Genomic DNA, 17719 nt, shown 5'->3' with positions numbered 1-17719 from the left:
TACCAACTTCTATCATTGGACGACGCCTAATTGACCATTAATACGCTACTCTCCGGTATTTGTAAGTGTGCCCAATAAATTTTGCAAATGTGAGTGACTGGCCGGGTATTTACTGCACACTGCAAAACACACAGCAGCTTGGTGTTCTAAGCTGCGCCCTTCAGAGCAACAGCTTAAAATATATACAGGCACACAGGGTCGCTATGACAAAGTTTTGCTGGTTTCACTAATCGCTACCAGCACAAAACTGATCCATATTTGAAATTTCAACTCTTACTCGGTCTTACTCAATGTGAAGCAACTTCTCTCTATTGCCTGAGAACAGGCGTTGCTTTTATGAACGCCTATTCATTCCCAATGGGAATGGCAGACAGTGTCAACTGCAACACTTGTGGCACAGAAGGAACCCTCAAGCACCTTATGCCCATCATTCGAAGATCAGAGGCATGCTCTTTGGTAGAGTGCATAAGCGCGACTGAACGAGGATGTAGAAACAGATACACAGACACAGTGCTTCACAGCACTACGTCCTCGTTCTGTTGCGCATATACACTCTACCATGGATTCTAACCAACTGGCCCGCCAATGTGTTTTAACCATGCCCTTTGGACTGCCTTAGGGAAAACTAGATGACAGGCCCTTTACAGAATACAAGATCTGGTGTGGCCTTGTGCATCTGCGATATGAAAAGGCCATGAAAGTGCTGCTGCGCTTCTCGAGGTCCACCAGCTTATATGACTGCCCTGTGACACACTAAACGATGGACGCTTGTGCATGCATGTGCGTGCGCAATGTGAACTCTCCTTCTTGTCCTTTAGCTCCCCTTCCCCAGTGCAGGGTAGCCAACCGGGCTCAGCCTGGTTGACCTCTTTGCCTTTCCCTTATCCCACCCCTCTTCCTCGCGCAGCGTGCCGCACGTTGTACAATTTGTTGCCATCCTGTCGTTTGTTGATAAGTGCCGCTAATTCGGTCAACTTACGTCGGAGTTGATGAGCTTCTCAGTTATTGCAATGCACATCGCCGAACCTTCCTCTTCGCTGGTACCTAAGGAGGGAAGAATAAGCAAGCATGAAACAATGCTGTACTCAACCCAACATAACTGAGCCTAAGCACACAATCCTGACTTACTGATTTTCACGAAACAAACAAAAGGACGTTTTGCAGATCTTCGCAGGCTAACAGCTCTGAATCTTCCTGCATGCGTTAGCCCCGAAGCTCACCACCCGAGACTTCAAGGATGGCAACACCCCATTGGCAAACAATCAAATACGGAAAGGATCAAAGCGATACGGAGGGCTTTCATAAGCAAAATGGTGTAATCACAAGATGGGATTAGAGCCACCAATGTTAATATATGGCACCAGGTCCCATGATATGCAATGTCTCACTCTATAGTCGGAAAGAAATAGTGTAAACCAGTGATAATAACAAATTTTATATTTGCTTAAAGAGCTCATCTATGTAGCCCTCCAACTCAAAGCTGGAGGCAGCACCTGACAAGGCTAAAACCTGCTAAGTGCTGGCGAAAAATCAAAAAAAGAATTAAGAAAATGATTTTTTTTTATTGCTCAACTGGATAGCACACATTTTGCAGATCTGAAGTATATATAACATGGGAATAGTGAATTCACAACTTGTGTCTGAAAATATGAAATAACAAGAGCCAGGTTTCGTCGATCTGTTCATCCACTGCCGTGTCGTGTCAAAACTATCGTCGTAGTCGACAACACTAGATGTGTCTATGGCACTGGAAACACTGCCATCACTGTCAATGCTTTCATGCCGAAGCAAATCATCTTCGGAGGTTCATGACTCAATCAAATGAAAGGCACGCTATTGCAATGGACGTGGCAACATGCCGCTGGCAGCCACTACAGATTCTGCCTTGAATGGAGTCTGCAGGCTCCCTAGCAGCTAGGGGGCTAAAGAAGAAAACTCCCCAGAATGTCAAAATAGATTGGACAAGCCAGACTTGCTACCGGCAGTTAGAAAGAGCACCCGAACACGTCGACACCTTGGTACCTTTCGAAAAAAAAAAAAAAAAAGTAACTGAGCAAGACTTGTCTAGGGCACTTAAAGGGACTGACAACCGGCCAGAATGTGTTGTGAGATGTTGGTGGAAGTGAAGGGACCATAATTCATAGCGACAGAATCGAGCATGCTGTTTGTGTTATAAGTGAAAAGTATGATTTTAAACAGGCACAGAAAGTTGCCAAGAACAGTAAGCGGCACAAACTAGCGGTGAAGCCTTGGTACTTCGGATGCAGTATTTATGAGAGTATGGTATGCAAGTAGGCTGTCATTAAATACTGCATGCTTATTGTATAAAATTGCAGTTCTTCTATTATTAGGCCTGTGCACTTTATTCTGTGCATATTATGAAGTAAGGAAAGTGCAAGCTAATGAGCGGCACTGCTGTCTTCATGGTAACGAGTGGAGCGACAGAGCCTTCACGTCCCTCAATGCGTGGTGGCGCAAATGAGTACTGTTGTACGTGTGCGAATTTGCGAGTGATTATCCCTAGTTCTGTGGTCTCTGTGAGGTACAAATCGCCATAGACTAATTGCGGCACAAATGGGTGTCAGCATTGCAACAGTAGCACTACTGGCATATCCTACCACTTAGTTTGCCTTGGCTAAGAAATAAAAGAGCCTGGTGCATGTAGCCAGCAAAAGCATGGCCTACGATATTGGTTTCCATCACTTGGAGGGAGCTGTTATGGGGCACAGATTTGGACACTACCTATTATAGCAGAATTCAACACTTTAGAAAACATGAACCGTGGGAACATCGTCCTGATAAACAAACATATTACAGCTTGTCTGCACTTGTTGTCTGCTTCCCACCAATGTCAGTGTATAATTGCTATCACACTCACGTATCACTGTTTCCAGCATGTTTCTTAAACATGACTAAATCTAGAATGCAGATTGGAAAATTCTGCTAAAAAAATGTTCCACAGTGTTTTCCACGCGGTAGCATCAGTGTTTCCCGAATTCTCTCTCAACAACATGTCATTGTGACCTACTTTGCCATATGAAGAAAAAATAAGCGCAGCAAAATGAAAGTTTAACATCCGCTAGTCGCGGTAGCGTATGCGCGTTGCAAACCAACCTCGTCCGAGCTCGTCGATGATGATGAGAGACGTGTCAGTGAAGTTCTGCAGGATGTAGTTGATTTCCCGCATCTGGAGTGGGCACAGAAGTAACAAAATAATGTTCTCTAGATTCAGAAAATACCAGTGGTGTTATATGGACCATTCATACACAAACATGTGCAGAGCTTGTAGAACGGGCTAAAAGGTAGTCATTGCAAGCTAGCTACAAGCAGAATTAATGTCCTATGATGCATACCTAGCTTTCAATTTGAAGATGGTTGCACGGCACACAAAGTGGCAGGCACAGGTGGAGGAGGGCATTAAGTTGATGCCGCAACAAATTTGTAAACACAATGTGAATGTGAATGAGATCTTACAAGCTACTGCCTGCAACATTTGCTCATTATGGTATATGAACACGCGATCTTCCCTTTGTCATGAAGACCCCTGTAGCTTTTTTTGTTTCGTTTTTTGAAACAGTCAAAGCTTTTATTCGTGCCTGCTGTAGTGCTTCGCCATCAGATGAATGTCTTTACATTTTGCCTTATTTTATAAGGAATCCTGCAAGGCTCCTATAATGCTAAGGGCATTGTAGGTGCTTTAAATAAATAATAACATCAAATTTAATGGCTTTACCAGGTCCCATAAAACTGTAACCAACGCAGTGAACTTCTAGCATCACAGAACCACCGCTCACATTACCAATACTGCACGAGGGGGGCCTACACTGATAACATCGGCGAATGAGATTTTGTTCAAATGTGGAAGCTCCTTTGTGGTCTTGTAGCAAAGCGACATTACAGAGTGGTGACTACATAATCTAGACACTGCCTGATCAATGAAGTTGTGCAGATTTGTTCAATAAAGCTCCCTCTAACATTAAAATATTTACGCTTGCATAAGATGCCCATGATGTTTGCCGAGACATATACAGTGAAAGCTCGTTAATTCGAACTTCAATAATTCGAATTTATGGATAATTCGAACTGTACGATTTGGTCCGGCCAAGCTCCACAGAAGTCTATGTATAAAAAAGTCCGTTAATTCGAACGCGAGAAGGTTCCCTCACGGATAATTCGAACTACGCTCACCTGGCACACGGCCAGAGAAACGCACCTACAGCCTACGCACAAGGCTGTATTGCCTCCTAAACGGAGAGAACGGCGAGAGAAGGCAAAATCGGACAAAAATCTAACCGACGCGGGGTCAGCCAGAAGGCAGCGGCGGCTGCTGCCTCTCCGTTCTACGTAACCTCCGAGACTTCTTGCCCGTTGCGAATCTCGGAGGCTTTGCAAATCTTGTACAGCTGCTAATGTTGTGCGGAGATGGCACGGCAAGCGCCATCGTAACACAGCGAATCAAGCACGTCGCAGCTGCGCTTGCAATCAAGAACCAATGAATCAGGGCCTTCGCCACCTTCACATGTTCGGCGTCTTTGTCTCTGCAGTCTTCATCGGTTGTGTACCTCTGTTTTCAGCTTAGGAGGTATCGGCCGTCGCGATTCATTGTGATGGTGTTAAGCTTTGGCTAACGTTCGTTTCGGTGGACATCGGTGGTGTGGCACAGTCGGACCCAGAGCTTTGACTTGAAGATGGCGTGTGCCCACGGCACACGCCATCACTTTCTGACACGCCAAATTTCTGACATTCCCTACTGCTTCCAAATCGCAGTGTACTGTTGCTCTCCTTCACTTTCGTTACTTCGAACTTTCGTTAATTCGAACTGGAGCGGCTTCCCCTTGCGGTTCGAATTAACGAGCTTTTACTGTAGTATCTCTCATTGAACGTGGAGCAGAGATGGATAAGAATGTAGATACCTCCATAAGGAACGTGGAGCAGTTGGTCTCGATGTCGTCTCGGTGTCCCGTGCGTGCAAAGATTTGGTCGGCAATGCGAAACGATGCGTACTTGGCCGGCACAAAGGACCCCAGCTGGGCCATCACTTGCAGCGCTGCCACCTGCTTCAGGTAGGTTGACTTTCCACTCTGTGTGGTGGTGGTGAGGACAAGAATGCGCATTTAATTTTATTCACATTTCTTTATTTCTGTAAATTCACACCATGAAGCCTTGGTAATGGTGCACTTAACAAATTTTCGGAAGTGATTTGAAATTATCATACATAAAAAACATGGTGAAAAACGAATTTAAGAAAGCAGCGGACAGATTTTCAGCAATGAGAGAAATCACTCGTTACTCAATGTGCTATGCGACAAGAAAAGTACACGAAGTGGTGAGTATCAATCGAAGCTGGCCCTTTAACCATGCAGCGCAGCTTGTCATAAGACCTTGAGACAAGCAAGGCATAAGGTCTGAAGGTATATGCAGGGCTTCTACAACAAGGTGTAAAAGTTTTTGTTCTTGTCTCTGTCAACGTTTAGCCTTGTGCTGTAAGCATATTTTAGGATGACTCAACAATTAGGTTAAACTTTAAACTTGCTGATAGATATTCTGGTTGAGATTAAGATGAATTGGAACTGGGCAGGTTGCGTAATTGCATAGATAAGCTAACCGATGGCCCATCAGAGTAACAGACTGGCTGCTAAGGCAAGGGAAATGCAGCTGAGGATGGGAGAGAATTCGGTGACGTGGTAAGATTGGAAAATCATGCAGGTAAAAGATGGGGTCAGCTGATTAAATGCACAGGGGTATTTGGAGTGCTCACTGGTGGAGGCTGTCATCCTTCAGTGGACATAAAATACAGGCTAAGAATTAGGGTTGAGCAACTGATTAATTTCCTTATCAATTTTGTTTTCATTATGCTTGTGCGTGGATGAACAGTTGCAAACATCAACATATTTTTGCAACTCACCATGTTTGGACCGGTGATGACATTGCAGTTGTGGTGTGAGCTTGCAAACTAGAAGGAAGAATTTGAAGCCAGAGGTGTTTAGATAGAAATTACATGGAAAACCGCACAACTCTAGAATAGTCACACCACGCACATTTCTGCCTAGGATTTACTCTGAGACGAGGCCAAGTAAGGTCAGAAAAGAAAGTTTTGCAACAACGATGTCATGCCACGTAGCGAGTGGTACAATAACAAAACATTCTTACTGAGTCATTTGGGATGAAGGTACGCATGCCTAATTTCTCCAGCACAGGATGACGACCTTCGACAATGCACAGGGTGTCGGTAAACTCTGGGCGAACTGCAAATGACAACAAAATGGATGCACTGCTACGCACCATGTTGTCCCACTACTTGTTGCTGGGCCGGATGGTTCATGCTTCCTACGGCAAAGAAGACCCGAAACCATGTGAAGAAACAACTGGACAGAAAAGCGAGACAGTGGGTGACACTCCTTTCTCGTCCGGTCGTTTCTTCACGTGGTTCAGTGTCTTTTTCACCATAAGAACAATGTTGCCTCACATTTCGCACACGAAGTCTTCACACAAATACCCGCATCGTGCAGGCTCACTACACACTGGCATTGGGAACTCATCCGTGTAAAAACTGCCTTCATAAATGCTTTACAGCAACAGCCTCTTAAGGGCTATTCTCCCACTTGAAACAATAATGTTGTTGTCATGGTAGACACTACCACTAACACCCTGATCAATCAATCAATCAATCAATCAATCAATCAATCAATCAATCAATCAATCAATCAATCAATCAATCAATCAATCAATCAATCAATAAATAAATAAATAAATAAATAAATCAATCCACATACATACACCACATACAGAAAATGGAAGCAAATGAATAATATGCATACAGCCGAGAAAAAGTGACAAGGAACTGCAACTCCATCCTCGGAGCAGATATTTAGGAAACCTGAATAACCAAGGCAAGAGGAACTCATGCTACAGAAGAATAGGTAATAAAGCTCTGACTTACTGACATTCGATAACTGAAGAGAGGTGGATATCAGCATAAATTGAAATATGAGGGCGAATCAGAAAGTCCTTGGGGCCCTATTTTCTTTTTTAAATCCAAATTACAGCTGTAAATGCAAAGTCAATATATCCGTTTGCAGCGGTGGCCCTTTCTCAGATCGGCCCAGCCTTATTTGCTGGTAGCTTCACGGCACGGCACTGCTGTCAGTTGTTGAAGGTGGCGCTTGTGCTTCACACGTCCACGGCGTATGAGCAACAAAGTATGATTAGTTTTTCATGGAGCAAGGAATGGACACCCATCGAAATCCACAGGGAAATTCAGCCCACGTACGGGGAAAGGTGTCTCACTTTGAGAAGTGTAAGCTGTGTGTTGTGAGTTCGCAAAAGGCCGTGAACGTGAGTGTGTTGAAGGTGAGTGTGTGAGTGTGGCGAGTGAGTTCGCAAAAGGCCGTGACAGTGAGTGTTCGGGGAGGTTGCGTGCATTGCTGGCAGACAACAACATGGCACAGGGGCGTCTCAAATTTAGTTTTGCGATGGGACAAATGTCTGGACTGGTGTGGGGACTGTGTGGAAAAATAGTATAAGGTATGTAGAATAATATGTACATTTGTATATGCCTGTAGGTACCTTATTATGGCTAAAAAACAGGGGAAAGACTGTCTGGTTTGCCCTTGTACAATCAAGTTGAAGCGAACAAGAATGCACCTTTCTGTTCCTACATTCATCAGTGTGAGTGAATTCAGAATTATTTGTTCTAATAATGCGCAAACTTGGGGGCAACAGCTGTTTAGTTACTCGATATGCCATGATACTACACCACTTTCGTATCGACACGCATACTTGCTTGACGTTTCCCAGCGACCATTTATCACTGGTTAACAAATGTTACAATGTTGTTGCTTGGTGCAAGACGCACATCCTGCATCGGAAACTTCTTGAATGTTGTCGCCAATTCTATCAGTTGTCTATCTTGAGCTTGAGTGATTTGAAAAGTGCTGCACATTCTAGGATGCACGTGAGCACCAGCAATAATGCTGGAATCTTCGATAGGTCATGTGTAAACAGCCAACGCACTTGACCCACAGATAAGATTTTGACGATCGATGCCTCTGAACATTATTATCGTTGTGTCTGAGCGCAACTTGTTTTGTGGGCCCAAGTTCGTGCAATAAAGAGTTAGTTCTGGGACTCTTAGTTGTGCTACGGTCTGGTTCATCAGTGTAACTACAACATGACTGCATACCAATCATGATGCTCAAAATGTGTTCTAGTTTACTGTTTCCCTATACAATAGACTCTCTTTAAATGGAACCTCAAGGGACCAGAGAAATTAGTTCCATTTATCAGGAGTTCCATTTACTGAGAGACAAAGCTACATACAATTGCATGAATACAAAACCAACCAACCATGAGGATGGTGTTCCGTGTAAGAGGCAGTTCCGTTTAAGCGATTTCTGTTAATCGAGATTCCGCTGTATGTGCTACACTTTATTGCAGGTGCTGCTGTGCTGTAATATTGCAGGAAGTGGTGCGTAGGAAAGCTGCCGGCTTGTGAGCTAACAAAAGGCTTGTCTCGAAACCCATAACTGCAACGAAATGCTCACCGTAGTCAGACAGCGTGCAGGCTTCTGCCAGCGAAAGGAGGAAGTCGACGTTGGAGACCACCTCAGCAAGCTTGTAGAGACAGCCAATGTCTGAGACAACGTTGTGGAGGACAGAGGTCAGGACACTGCAAAATTGGCAAGCGTGGTGAAAACATGTACATGCACCATTCTTGTACATAAACACACTCACATATAGACAGAAAAACGCATACACACACGTACATGCATACTGTAATGAACAAGGGAAGCGGCACTTGGGCTCGGGCACTTGCACGGCGGGCACAAGAGAAGAAGCAAGCCGACGTTCTGGCGGACAGTCGGCTGTCTGTTTCTTTACACTGTCATATGTTTACAGAGGGCTATGCTTATTTGCATAAAGGCACACGATACGAAAATGAATGAAGAGCACGGCTTAAGTGGCCAGTCCTAGGTGTTCCTGTAAGACAAGGGGTGCTCTATCAAGACTGCTATGACACTACATGACATCACATAGTGCTTATATAGCTTAATCTTGCTCTCCATCGTGTCTGCCGCGCTATTTTACCCTTGACAATGCGACACCGACTGGCTTGCACTTCTATACATCACAGTAACTCATTCCGAGCGAAAGAAACGGGGCATACCTTGAGCTTAGACGAGCAATTTCGTGCATGGCCTCTCTAGCTCTGTCTGCAAAAGAAGAAATAGAAAAAAGAAAACATAAGCTCAGTAAGGTTCAGCAAGGTTTTCTAGAGGTTCATGGACAAGGGAAAGTAGTATAATTCTTACCATTCATCTTGATCTTGATCACAGGAATGCACAGCAACAGCAAGGCACAAAAAAAAGAGAACGAAAATACGCAGATTTCAGCAACTTTTTTCGGTTCTGAACACACTTATCATGACAGGAGCAAGCTGCCGGACATAACGAACATGGATATAGCAAAGCAAATCATAGTAATATGTTTGCCTCCCGCCAATAGCAGCATGTAACGAACATACCTACGCTTATAACAAATATCAGATATAACAAAGGTATCTGTGCCGAATGCGACTTCATTGCAGCAAAATTTGAGCTGCATAGCCGGATACGTTATGCAGGTAAGCAAGCTGGTGGTTAGTGAGCTAACAAGCTAGCTTATGAGTTGAAGAAAAGACTACTTGCTGCCTGTGGGCATCTTTTTGTTCGCTTTCATTTCCCCTTTTCATTATAATCTCTGCATTTTAATTCAAGAAACGCAGTCAAGTTCCCAAGCTTTCCTTAGCTTTACTGTCTTTACTACCAAGAATACTGTGCAAGAACCGTCATAGATGATCGTCATCGTAAGCGAATGGATGAACGCTTCCAAGAAAGCTGCCCTTCAAGGAAAACATTTGTTGCAGGGAGGATATTTAGGCTTACTTTAGTTGTTTCATTGTGTAATTTGTAGAGAACTGAGCTGTTAACTAGTACATATGTAGTGATATATAGGCGGCAGTAGCAGGCAGCCCTAGTTATGTGAAAACAGGTCCCCTTGTTCAAACGTTGGCTTCAGAAACATTGCTTGTTTATCACTGTTGATCTATTCTTCCCGTGAACCTCTGTCTCATTTGGAGCTGCACGTTGCATCACACAAAATTGAATGCATTCCCCGAGTGACCGAGAAGGGATCGAGAATGTCGGCCCTGACATTTTGTGAGAAACACACAAGATATGTGCATCTTTGCAAGTGCAGGCTTTTTCTTTTCCTTTCTTTGTCTTCATTTATTGGAACCGTTAATTTATTTAATAATGCAGTGCGCAGGCCACACTGTTGATAACTCAGTGAGAAAGTTGCTATATATATTTAAGCATGTTTCTAGACTCGGAGTTCCCAACAAAAAAATTACTAGCGAGAACTATGGCACTGAGACAGTTTGATACCAAGGTAGCGATGCGGTAGTATGCATGAATTTGTGTAATCTTCGTGCTTGTCGCCTCAAACGTTATTTTGATGTTGTTAATTGCGCTATCTCTTCCTAAATTTCCGAGCGCTCGCAGCTTTGTTGAACATGGCAAGGCAATTAGTCTCTGCCCACACAGGTAACCATTGCGAACTGTTCCATTCGTAACACAATATCTCGGTTGGAAATGACCAATTTTCAAAGTTAAAAAAAGCTGTTCGAAGCCAGAAGGACGAAGTTTAGGCAAAAATCCAGGTACTAACTGTCATTTTCCATGCTGGCCGAACAGCCATGCTTGTACGTCCAATAGACATGAGCGCTAGAGTTCCCTGTAGTAATTAGAGTAGGAAGCAATTTTTTTAGTCGTCCTAATGACAACTTTGCCTTTTTTAAGTCTTACCAACATTTTTATTGACTTTCCTTAGGGGCTTAAATAGCCGGTAAATTGTCCAGCTAAAATTCCTCAATGGACCTTGGCTAAGTTTAGCGCCACGTCTCGATTTTACACCAAGGGGGTATACGCACCTTCTTTTATCACTACTCCTAAAGAAACAACGAAGAGCTTATTATTGCGCCAGGCGGTTGCATCAAAGTGGCTCTTCTGGGCTAAGTACAATCTTGATAACTGACACTGTTTTGGAAAGTGCGGATTAATTCGCTTTTTCTGATTTTGACCAATCACTCGCCAGCGCAGGAGCTAAGTTTAAATCTACAGTGCCAGTAAGTTTCCTAATTTCATCACACGATTTAGTTCTCTGCTGTCTTAGACTGCAGCTTCCTTCCCTTGGCACCCATTCTGCAACTCTAACAGGCCTTACGCATTACATGGCCTGCCCAACTCTATTCTATTCCTGATGTCAACTAGAATATTGGCTACTGTCATTTGCTCTCTAATCCAGACCGCTGTCTTCCTGTCCCTTAACGGAACACCTGCAATTTTTCATTCCTTCGCTTGTTGAGCAGACCTTAGCTTTTCCTGAGGTGTTCTAGGTAGACCCGAACTTTCTGTCCAAATGATAGGACTGGTCAAATGCAATGATCATACAGTTTTCTTTTCAAGAATAACGGTAAGCTTAGAACCTTGTGATCTAAGTGATACCTGTTGCAGTTCACATCAAAAATAAACACTATTCCGTGTTTTCAAACCCACCAGGCTGTCGGTGGTGAATGAGATAGTTGTCTTTGTGACTGAAACCTTGATGAACTTGTCGGGCAGCTCAGGAATGCTACCCGTGTAGTTCATCTGGATGTAGAAGCCGCGAAGCTGAGAGTAGGCCACCCTGAGCGGCAATGCGCATTCCAGTGCCATATCTTTCTCGACCATCTCTGCATTGAAGATGTTGGAAATGAGCATCGAAAGTATGGAAAGCTGGGCGAGTTGGTATGACTGCATTCTTCGAAAAACTGCACAGTTAGAAACGGGACACGCACAAGAAATTTCCTTGCACCTGTCCTTGACAAATTTCTTACACTTGTCTTGTCTTTACCTGTGCAGTTTTTAAAGGATTGCAACGTTGGAGATGGTTGGTCAACTGTATCAACGCTCCACTGAGACTGTAGAACAGAGAGCGATGTATTGAGGGAAGGCAGCTACCTTTGTAACAGCTAGAGGTGTTCAAATAGTCAAGTCTTCTAATCAAATCAAATTTAACAGTAACCTGGAAAACAGAAAAGACTGTTCTTTCCGGTCAGCATGTATTCAACCAGACAGCAAGGCGTATTATCAAATCAAGTACTGGACATTTTCCTGCGGCCAAAAAATGAAAAAGAAAATGGGAAGTAATAATAGTATAATATAATAAAAAAATTGCATCTACTTCCTTAAATGCATGTAACGCTAGAACTGACAACAGGGATAGTTTGTACAATGATACATTATGAGGACAGTAGCACAAGACAAGGCAAGGACAAGGAACGAAACAGGACAGGAATGAAGGGAAAAAAGGGAAATGGGCTCAGAGTCAGCGTGCATCCCATCTCCTTCCTTGTTCTCGTCTTCTCTTGTACTACTGTCTTCAAAACATCCAACACTATTTGCAAATCTGTTCGACTGGGCAAAACTATTTGTCTAACTGCCTGAGACAATAAATTTTTCACAGAAAAGAAAAAAAAGATTAGTTTCTTTTTGAACAGCCCTCATAGATACATTAGCAAGATAGCTGCTGAATGCTACAGTTGTCCGATTCATTGCTTCTGGAAGGTTACACTGCAATATACACTCAAAAGTTCTTCAATTGTGCCTTTTGGATATATATTTATGGTTGACGATTTCTTCGAATCTTGTTTTTGAACTTCCAATTAAACCTGTTTTGTGTGTCTACCTTTATACCTTCTTTCTTCATTGCCTGCTCGGTGGTTTCTCTCCACAAAAGATGAGCAACGCTAAACACTTCTTTTTTTTGACCCCGAAAAAAACGAGATGGCACTCTGAACAGCAAAAGACATGTGCCTATTACATGGCTTGCATGAAACTGTTAAGCAAAGGTTTGCCTGATGCCCGAGTGTGTAAGAATGCATAATTGATGGGCCTCTGTCACAAAGTCATACATAGGAATGCACTAACTGTGTAGTTCCCAGTTACAGCACAAATGTGGATAAAGTATGCACTTACCATGAATATCATCTTGCACTTCTGAGTACGTCCTCCGGGCGATGTCGAGAAGGCCGTTGACATCAGGCTGAAGTGGAAAGCAGTAGTAACGAAACAATAAATGTGACATCGACTGCGGCATTCCTATCTTAGTGGTCACACCCTGTTAACAAATAACCATCTCAATCAAATCACATAGACACACACACACATACACGTTGAGTCCGACTGGATTTTTCAAAAAGACACTACTAGACCTTATTGCGTTGCCAGACACTTCTTGTGTCCAAATGGTTCCAAATGTAGATCACCGCGAGTCCAGTTGATTTTAAGACAGTTTCAATCAGGCCTCTTTGCATGCCCATCTACTTGGAATCTAAAGATCCCAACTTAGATGCATGTTGGTCAATTTCTGTTTATAATTTGTTTTATACTTTCTCTTGTAGTTGCAGACTACAGTGCAAGAATGAATAGGTATCTCTGTTTTCTTCTCCTAGCTAATGCTATATAAACAGGAAGCACCGACTGTTTTCACGCCATTCTCTGATAGCAACCACTCTCCTCTGTAATGCGACTAAACCTCAAAGGCAATTCAAATAAATAAATAAATAAATGATTATCCAGCAGTTTACAGAGGTACCATTGGTATCTTACGTGCCAAATGGTCTGGCACCCTAAATGCCAGTTGGGTTTTGTGGGATTCTATATACCAACTGCTCTCAATTAGAAGCCAGATGGATGCACAATGCAGTGAAACAGCGAAATCGTTGGAAAAATATACTAATGGCAAAATTAAAATTCAAGTCCTCCGATGAGAGATCTTTGCAGGTTGATATGATCAATGGAGATAGGCACTCGGATTTTTTTTTAAGCTACGATACCTGCAGGAAATTTTACACATTCTTTTTAAACGCTGGCACTACTACTCAGTGATGCAAATTCTTTTGGCATATGCAGCATGCGAGTGAGATTACATTCACTGAAATTTAGTGTGTGTGGGGGTTCCTTTTCGAGCCAAATTGCCTTTGCTTGTTCGTGCATGAGTAACCCTGACTCGCACAATGGATTATAAAGAATGAAGGCTAAAACCATCTTTATTTGCTATGTGGTAATGATCTGCAGTGGTGGCTTAGTGGCTATGACATTGCGTTGCTAAGCACGAAGTGGCAGGTTCGAATCCCAGTTGCAGTGGCCGCATTTCGACGGGGGTGCCCAATGCAAGAATGCCCATGTACTTAGAATTAGGCGCATGTTGTGGAACCTCAGGTGGTGAAAATTATTCCAGAGCACTTCACTGCAGCATGCCTCATAGCTTTCACACATAAAACCTTAGAATTTATTTTATGTTGCAATAGTTGTCGGCTGGTGGGCTTAGTTTAACACCCTGCTTTAGAACGTCAGCTCATACTAGCCCATAAATGCGAAATGAGGCAGCCAAGTGGCTGCGATGAGCACCGAGGAGTGCGGTGAACATTTCGCCCAGAAATGCAAAGTGAAGCAGCAATGACATGCTGTAAAGGAAGGCTTGGAATGCAAGTGCATATTGTATCTGCTTATACACATGAAGACAAATGGCACTGATATGTAGTATTGAGACAGAAGCTAAGCTGGGCCAAATCATTTATAGGTGCAACTACTACTTTGAAAAACACTTTGTGTAGGGAGACTTCAGTTTGGTGTGTAGTGTGCGCTACATATACTGGTTCTTGTTGGACGTGTCTGCAGTGTTCAAGTTCCCCAAGTTTTCATTGAGCGTGGCGTTTCCTGGTGAAAATGTGTCCAACTTTGCCGTGTGGTCAATACTTGCAAGAGGTCACTAAACAAGAAGTCGTTGTTGCAAACATTAAAGAAATATTCGCTTAGACGCTTCTCACGATGCGTAGGATGCGCATAATTTTGTTCCACTCAGCTATTTATGGCTACAGCTCTGACTACACTCACTGATGCAAACAGGACGCAGCAACCAGAGTACAACAACCTTGTGGACCAACCTTTATGCTGAAGCAGAGCTGGAGGACCCTGTTCCATATGCCCTTCTGGTAAACGACGTCTTCCCTTATCACCGCGCAGATGCTTTCGTGCATTTGGCCGTACCGGACATCGGTGATGTACTGCGCCAGGAAATCCAACAAAAGCCGAGGTGTAAGCAATTGCTTTCTGGTGTGTAAGCAGTGTTATCTGACACTTGTGCTACAAGCTGAGAATACCTTAAGGGGCATCAAAGCTAAGTCAAGAGGCAAGTTAGGTAAGGTTACCTTAGCTTGGAATTTGCCATGTGGTGTTCTAGGTCAAGTTAGGATTGCGTAGCTCACCTAACCTAGGTTAGGGTAGCTTGGCATTTGCCAAGGGATGCTACAGGTTACATTAGGATAGTAAAGCTAACCTAAACTAGGTTAGGTTACCTTGGCATTAGCGAAGCCATGGTTTAAGATAGGTTTGGACAGCTTCGCATTAGCCAAGTCATGCATAGTTAAGATTAGGATAGCTGACATAACCTAAGTTACATTAGCATTAGCAAAGTCATGCTTAAGTATAGGTTAAGATAGGCTAGCTTACCTAACCTAGGTTAGCTCGTCTTTTGCAAAGTCAAGCTATAGGTTAGATTAGGAGAGGTCAGGTTACAGAAACTCTTATCATATGCCTCTTGCACTTAAATGCTGAACCTGGTGCCATTAACCTCATTGGGTTATCATGAGAGAGAGCTAAATTTGCTGATGTGATGTAGCTATATGGCTAGATATGATGACGCTGCTCGCAGAAAAAGCAAACGTAAGTGCTGCCCTCTTTTCTTCTATTTTTGCACTTTCTTGTGTTTGCAGCAACCTTAGTGTGTTTTGGCAACCTTAGAGAGCATAGGAAGGGAATGAGGCAGCATTCACCTCCTGGGTGCTCAAACCGAAACTGGTTCACAAGAAACACACATAATCATAAATTACTTGATAATAGTGGCAAATTGGGCAAGTTGGAACTGGTTTATCCTTGAAAAGACGCTTAAAACAAGAAAAAGCAACGCAGGGAGTCAGGACACATGCACCTTCTTTTGTGGCTTCTTTTTCTTTTTGTTTATTTTAAAGCAGGTTTTCATGATCATGGGTGCTGTATGGCTGTTTTATTGCCAAATAGGCCAACTGACCACTGCAGAAGATGCGCGTGACGTTGTCGTCGCTTAGTACCTTGCAACACCACCAGATGGCGCTTGCCTCCGTGCATCCAATTTCAGTGAAGAGCTGGGTGGCACAACCCACCACCCCATTCCAAAGGGAACGCTTATAACATCCATCCAGCACCCATCTGTGGCGGCACAGTGCGGGGGAAATAAAAAAAAAAGAAAAAAGAACCATCAAAATAACAGGACTCCTCATGATCTTTATTTTCAATCATTGCACCACCATCGTATGGTGCTTGTCTTTGTGCATTCGCGGTGGCAGCTGTGTGGGGGAAAGAATGAACACAAACTTGTGTTTTGACTCTTTATGCACTCATGCAAAGCTTCGCTGTAGGTATATTCCAACTCATTGGATCTGCTGCTTTTTTTTTTTCTTCAGTGAATGCTCACGGTGCCCTTATTGGCCTTGTCCCTCATTCTAAGCACTTGTTCAAGGATGTCAATTATTTAGGGTGCTCTGATGGCTTGCTAGCATTTTTCCTAGGGTTTAGGCCTTCACCTGACACACACACAAAAAGATAATTTGAAGATAGGTCTAAGGTTCTACTTGAATCGTGTGAAAGCAAAAAAAGCTGTAGCCGCTGGGTGGCGACACTCACCGACGCGTACGTCCCCAGCAGGGTGTCCTCACACTTATCCAGCACGATGCGCAGTGGCTCAACGTGTTCGAGGATGTGCTTGATGCAGACGCAGTTGTGCACGGCTGCCTCCATGGTGCGTAGGGTCTCGACGCGCGGCACCTGGACCAGCGCCGCCAGGAGGGACTCCATGTCCGCAAACTTGGCCAGCAGAAACTGCACGAGTGGGGCACACGTCAGCCAAGGCTTGGAGAGGACTGCCAGATAAGGTAGCTTATGATCACGGTATGCATCGACACGACCTTCGGAGCAAAAAGACCAATAACGTTTGGTTAGTTGATTGATTGATTGTTAGATGGATTGACTGAGTCATTGACTGACAGAGGCGGTCAATGCTCAGAGAAGATTGTCAGAGAAAAATACACCTGATGCTCACAGAATGCACTTCGGAGAAAAAATGATGTAACCTGCAATTTCTATGGACAGCTCTTGACATCCCGTGGTGCACTGTGCAACCACATGAATTATTAGACCGACAGAAAGCTGAGCTATTTGGTAAGGATTCATAATGCAAAAAAAAGTGTGTGTGTGTGGGGGGGGGGGGGGGGGTAAGGCGTGCAGACACGGACGCAAGAGAAGTGGACAACACGAATGCCTTAACAAAGCCTTAACAGTTATCTCTCATGTAGACCGGCATGTGTACCCGATTGACACGTGGTGCTATCATTCCAGATCATGCGCAGATGAGCTTTGTGTCTTTTCTTTTTTTTGCCTCAGTGCTTCCATCAGTTGATAGTCGGCATTCGTGTTGTCCACTTCTCTTCTTTTGTGTCCTTGTCTCCACGCATCACCATCCCTTTTTTGCATCACATGAATCCTGTGCACTGGGATCCCATCCTCGTCGCTAATGTTTTCCAGGGTGGTTCAATGTCTTCTTTACA

General features: G+C 43.7%; 1 protein-coding gene across 5 annotated transcripts in view; it reads right to left on the bottom strand.

Moving 5' to 3' along the window:
• The window catches only part of LOC135914582 (mutS protein homolog 4-like), a 92511-nt gene that overhangs the window by 9333 nt on the left and 65459 nt on the right, over positions 1-17719 (bottom strand). For all 5 annotated transcript variants that reach the window (XM_065447499.1, XM_065447500.2, XM_065447503.1 and 2 more), the window contains exons 7-18: positions 16800-16994; positions 15026-15145; positions 13056-13122; positions 11595-11770; positions 9312-9324; positions 9167-9212; positions 8544-8668; positions 6151-6245; positions 5906-5953; positions 4914-5081; positions 3115-3187; positions 980-1044 (exon numbers count right to left, since the gene is read on the bottom strand). In XM_065447499.1, the coding sequence (XP_065303571.1) occupies positions 980-1044; positions 3115-3187; positions 4914-5081; positions 5906-5953; positions 6151-6245; positions 8544-8668; positions 9167-9212; positions 9312-9324; positions 11595-11770; positions 13056-13122; positions 15026-15145; positions 16800-16994 (1191 nt within the window). The remainder of the gene's footprint in view (positions 1-979; positions 1045-3114; positions 3188-4913; positions 5082-5905; positions 5954-6150; positions 6246-8543; positions 8669-9166; positions 9213-9311; positions 9325-11594; positions 11771-13055; positions 13123-15025; positions 15146-16799; positions 16995-17719) is intronic.

This window comes from Dermacentor albipictus, chromosome 6 (assembly GCF_038994185.2).
Source record: "Dermacentor albipictus isolate Rhodes 1998 colony chromosome 6, USDA_Dalb.pri_finalv2, whole genome shotgun sequence".
Lineage (NCBI taxonomy): Eukaryota > Metazoa > Arthropoda > Arachnida > Ixodida > Ixodidae > Dermacentor > Dermacentor albipictus.
This window is presented reverse-complemented; position numbering and strand designations above follow the sequence as displayed.